The sequence below is a fragment of the Limulus polyphemus genome, unplaced genomic scaffold (assembly GCF_000517525.1).
Source record: "Limulus polyphemus unplaced genomic scaffold, Limulus_polyphemus-2.1.2 Scaffold77772, whole genome shotgun sequence".
Lineage (NCBI taxonomy): Eukaryota > Metazoa > Arthropoda > Merostomata > Xiphosura > Limulidae > Limulus > Limulus polyphemus.
In genome coordinates, this window is record NW_013743368.1 from 1 (window position 1) to 5,269 (window position 5,269).

Sequence of the window (5,269 nt, forward strand, 5' to 3'; positions counted from 1 at the left end):
TAACTTGAACAACGTTTTAATAACATGTAAGTAAGTGGATTTATGATAACTTGAACAACGTTTTAATAACATGCAAGTAAACTGGATTTATGATAACTTGAATAACGTTTTAATAACATGCAAGGAAACTGGATTTATGATAACTTGAATAACGTTTTAATAACATGCAAGGAAACTGGATTTATGATAACTTGAACAACGTTTTAATAACATGTAAATAAACTGAAATTACTTGAGTAACGAGAATATTGTTGTAAATCATGTGTAGATATAGAATAATTAAGTGGGAAACTAAAAACGTGAGTAAAAAAGTAAGAAAAGGCTGGAAATACTGTAGGAAATATTTACTCAAACTACAAACTCCTATTCTGACTCCACGAAACGTAATTCTAGGTAACAGCATGGAACCGGAATAAGGGATTATAGTTTAAGTAAATAATTTCTGCAGTATCTCCATCCTTGTTTTTTTTACGATCCCTATTTTCAGATTTTTAAATTCCCAATTTTATATTTATCTTGTTTGCTGGCTTGTTTTTATGCTCAATTATGGGCAAAGATTAATTGATATTAAAACTAACGTTATACATTGTAATGATAATAAACATAACTTGTAGCTGAGCTGATACGGTCCATGATGATTTACTATAGCTATTGACTAGTTGATCGCATTAGTTCGAGATGTAAAATGTTAAGCTGCTGCTGAAGATTGTCATGGAGATTTGTTTGAGAATATAGTGATCATTTATAGTTTCTATGTAACTAAATTCTCTCTATATATAATGTATAGCAATGGACAAATATATGCCTAGACTAACACACAACCCCCACTAAGCGGGAAAAAAAAACCCATTAGAAAAGCAGCCTTTTCAGATAACAGATCCTGTTTAATTCCAATACGTTACATCAGGTTACTTTACCTCTAACAATCAGGGCAGCTGTAAAACTGTCAGATCTTGTTTAATTACAGTGTATTACTTTAGATAACATTACCTCTAACGACCAGAGCAGCTGTAAAACTGTCAGATCTTGTTTAATTACTGTATGTTACTTTAGATAACATTACCTCTAACGATCAGAGCTGCTGTAAAACTGTCAGATCCTGCTGAATTAGTGCCTGTACAGGAATAGTTGGCAACGTCTTCAGAAATAACTCTCTGGATTCTTAAATTACTTGAGATAGAATCTGAACTTGAGATAGTTATTCGTTCGTTGGTCAATAGTTGTTTTTCATCTTTGTTCCACCTAAAGGTAACTGGTAAATCACCTTTCTTGAGATAGCAGACGATTTGTACTCTCGAACCCAGCTCAATGTCGCTTGGAAACTCATCAGGTTGTAACATCGGTGGTTCTGTGGAAGAAGAAATGACGAACTCCTGGTACGTGATATTGAATTTACTGTAGAAGTTTTAGAATCTTTGATATCTGACTTAAAACGAGCCTACAGTTTTCCAGAACATGTTAGTTTCAAAGTTTACGGTCTAGACATGTCATCAAGAGTCGTTATTCTATTCTAGCATTAATTTGTTTGATATTTAGCACAAAAGTACGAAATAGGTTATTCGTGCTGTGTCCATCAGGAGTAACGAAAGGGGTTATTAGAGTTATAATCCTTTAGACTTACCTCTCAGTCACTAGGGGCATCTTAAAGAAAAAGTCAAAGTTTAAATGTGTGACTTTCATGAACCAGTAACTAAACTTTATAGATTAACATTGTTCTCATTGTGATGATAATAAACTTTAATTTAGTTGATGTGACTTAGCAGTAGTCCCTATCTGTGTTAACTGGCTGCTAGTGGCTGCTTTATAAAAATTATTAAGCTGAAACCTCATTATTTCAGAAATAAAGAACTTATTATATTTCTAAAATAAAAAATATTTTATTACAGAAACATCGTGTGGTAAAAAACAAATAAGCCATAATGTTTGCTGAGAAACGAAAAAAAAAATTATCAAATCAAAAATATTACAAAATTTGACATATTATGAAACTAATACACAATTATTTACTTACCAACTGCAAGTACTGATGTAAAAAACAGAATACAGACAGCTAGAGAGTTCCAACTTCCCGCCATTTCCACAGTCACCCACCTTCCCGTGAGGCCTCAGTCTTTGTTGCAGGAAGATACCAGTGTTAAGCGTCACTATTACCGTAGGTCTTACGTTCAGTCTAAGCTCTACCGTTCTTCCTACATTTCCTTAACTTGTTTAATTCTTGTTAGAAACTTCTTATGGTTACAATAAATCTTACAAAATGTCTAAACCAACACTCGGTACGATACTTTAATCACCAAGTTCTTGTTTACAATAGTTACACTGCGGCAAAATGTCTTCTACTAAACACAAGAAACAACGCCACCTTACGGTAATATTAAAGAAAAATCTAAAACATTACATCATTAATGTAGAAAAATTAAGCAGTGTTTTGGATTTAACATATATATATTTAAAGATTTAGTTAAATAGGGTTAACAAATAAACTAGTGTGTATTTTTTAAAAGTTATTTTCTTCCTACTTGTTTTATATATCATCAACACAACTGTAACCGGAATCAATTAATTACAACCAGAACTGTTTTAGAACCGAATTATTTCTTTAACTTTCTCAAAACTTTATTGTGTATTAAACAAGTTGAAAGTTTGTTTATAAAAATAAGTAAAGCTTTGTTCTAAAACAATGTGATTTACAAGAATTAAATTGTTTGTTTTAGAGTAAAGCCACACTGAGTTATCTGCTGTGTCTAGCGCGATAAATCGAACCCAGAATTATAGAACTGTAAGTCCATAAAATTACCGTTCTCCCACCGTAGATCATACTTATAACAAACTTACAGATATTATAACTTGTAGTTTACTGGATACAGATATTATAACTTGTAGTTTACTGGATACAGATATTATAACTTGTAGTTTACTGGATACAGATATTACACATTGTAGTTTACTGGATACAGATACTATAACTTGTAGTTTACTGCACACAGATATTACACACTGTAGTTTACTGCACACAGATATTACATATTGTAGTTTACAGGATACAGATATTATAACTTGTAGTTTACTGCACACAGATATTACATATTGTAGTTTACTGAATCAATATATTTTATTCATCGTGATTTATACAAAGTGAATCAGATAAATGTCAAATAACCACGTGTGACATCCACGTCTACAAGTAACAGTAACAAGTTACTGCTGATATATCTTATGTTACTAACAACACGTATTTACATGAACACAACGAACATAAAAATACCAATAAACAGGAGTAAGAAACGCAGTATTCATATTCAAATTTATTATTTTTATATTGCGTGACGCCAGTGGCCCATAATTAAAAGAAGTGACGTCACTCAACTTTGGTGTGTAACTTCTAGGTGTTAGGGTTAACCTGCTTCAGTTTCGTATAGTTTCCGTCACTTGACTGAAAATAAAAAAAGAAACAATACATCTAAAAATTTAAATTCTATAAAATAAACAAAATAATTAAAAACGTTAATATAAACCCTTGAAATATATCATATCAGTCATATTAAATTTTATATTTCAATATAAATTAACCATCAGCGGAACTAGAACAATGAAACAACATTAACCTGTCATGACATCTCTGTATTGTAAGGAATATTAGAAGATATGAGAAACACCCGATATAAAGTTTACTAAATTTATTTTTAATGAAGAATTCTCAAGAGGTTGTGAACTTCGTTTAACTACACGACCTTTACTTCAAAATTATCTTAATTAGAACAATATTTCATTAGATATTTCACCAGCGAAGTTGAAGGACATCTTTAGCTGTTATAGCTAAATATTGAAATAATGGAGATATATGTCATTAACAGAAACACTGAAGCTAGTTCTGTGATATTTAGTACTGTTCAGTACGACATCTAAATGATAAAATTAGAAGTTCTCAAAGCACTCAAAAGATGTCGCTTTAATATGCTGGCTACTATATTTTCATTTTATTCGAGTATTTAAACGTATCGCTCAAGAGAAAATTTGTAAACTAACGTGTATATTCACGTGTCAATGATGTATAAAATAATATCACTAACCTCGGGTTATTAATCCTACTGGACAACGGAGGTGGTCATGTTCTACTGACAAAGTTGTGTCTACACACACATTATATATCTAATAAGATGTTAAACGAGCTAGGCCTAATCAGTTTTTCAAATCTCTTTACAGAATAAAACTAGAAAGTTTCTTTGCTTGTTATGGATTTCGCGAAAAGCTACACGAGGACTATCTGCGCTAGCCGTCCCTAATTTAGCAGTGTAAGACTAGAGGGAAGGCAGCTAGTCGTCACCACCCACCGCCAACTCATTATAATGTCACATTATAACACCCTCACGAACGAAAGGGCAAGCATGTTTGGTGTGATGGAGATTCGAACCCGCAGATTGCGAGTCGAGCGCCCTAACCACCTGGCCATGTCGGGCCTAACTAGTAAGTGAACTGAACTAACCCTAACACTAATCTTAGGTTGTTCCTTAGTGCGATGTATGATTTAATATATACTTATAACTGAAAACTGTCTTAGTTACTTTACCCCAGTTCCTCTGTATCCCGGAACGTCCCATGGAATATCATATCCATTTTCAAGGGCCCTGCTGTCACGTGACTTCAGTGTTCCCTGCATGGTTGGAGGATGTCCGTAGGATGACCTGGTCCCGTAAGCAACGTAGATTGGTTGATTTTCTGTACGTATTAATCGGATATTAATATCATTTTAATCTTTATTAAAAGTCACAGTGATAAGGGAAACGGTTTTTGTTCTTTATAAAACATTTTAGTACATCATCAAGTGACCATACTTCAGTAGTTCATCTACAAGTGTCTTGTAAACTTGACAAACTGGCTAGAATTACGTACCTAACAAGAAGAGTTAGAAGAAACGACCAATACGACAACATAACGACTGATTTACTTACTTTCTACTATGTGTTCCTTCTTCAGACAAGCCCAAGCAACAACCGTTGCCGTTTCCGTTACTGTTATTGTTTGTGCTGTAGGAATTATGAAATATAACCGGATATAGAAAGGTCCGTCTTCTGTTTCCTGAGCCGACTTAACTCCTGTAAGCAGGAAACAGCTGTTGGGTTCAGTTTACCGAGATTTTAGACTGAGAAAAACAAAGGTTTACTAAAATAATGAAAATATTCTTTATATAACACGATCCACATTCAAAACTTACCATGTGCTTCAGTAAAAGCTACAACAGGAGACGACGCACTTCCTCTTCCAAACTTGTTGT

At 33.1% G+C, this 5,269-nt stretch overlaps 1 protein-coding gene across 1 annotated transcript; it reads right to left on the reverse strand.

Annotated features, from left to right (window-relative positions):
• Positions 1 to 888: 888 nt before the first annotated feature.
• Positions 889 to 2,389, reverse strand: LOC111084518 (Down syndrome cell adhesion molecule homolog). Its single transcript, XM_022381215.1, has 2 exons — positions 2,012 to 2,389; positions 889 to 1,348 (listed from the first exon to the last, which is right to left on the reverse strand). The coding sequence occupies exons 1-2, from the start codon at positions 2,073 to 2,075 to the stop codon at positions 1,050 to 1,052; spliced, it is 363 nt and encodes a 120-aa protein (XP_022236923.1). The 5' UTR covers positions 2,076 to 2,389; the 3' UTR covers positions 889 to 1,049.
• Between the last annotated feature and the right edge of the window lie 2,880 nt (positions 2,390 to 5,269).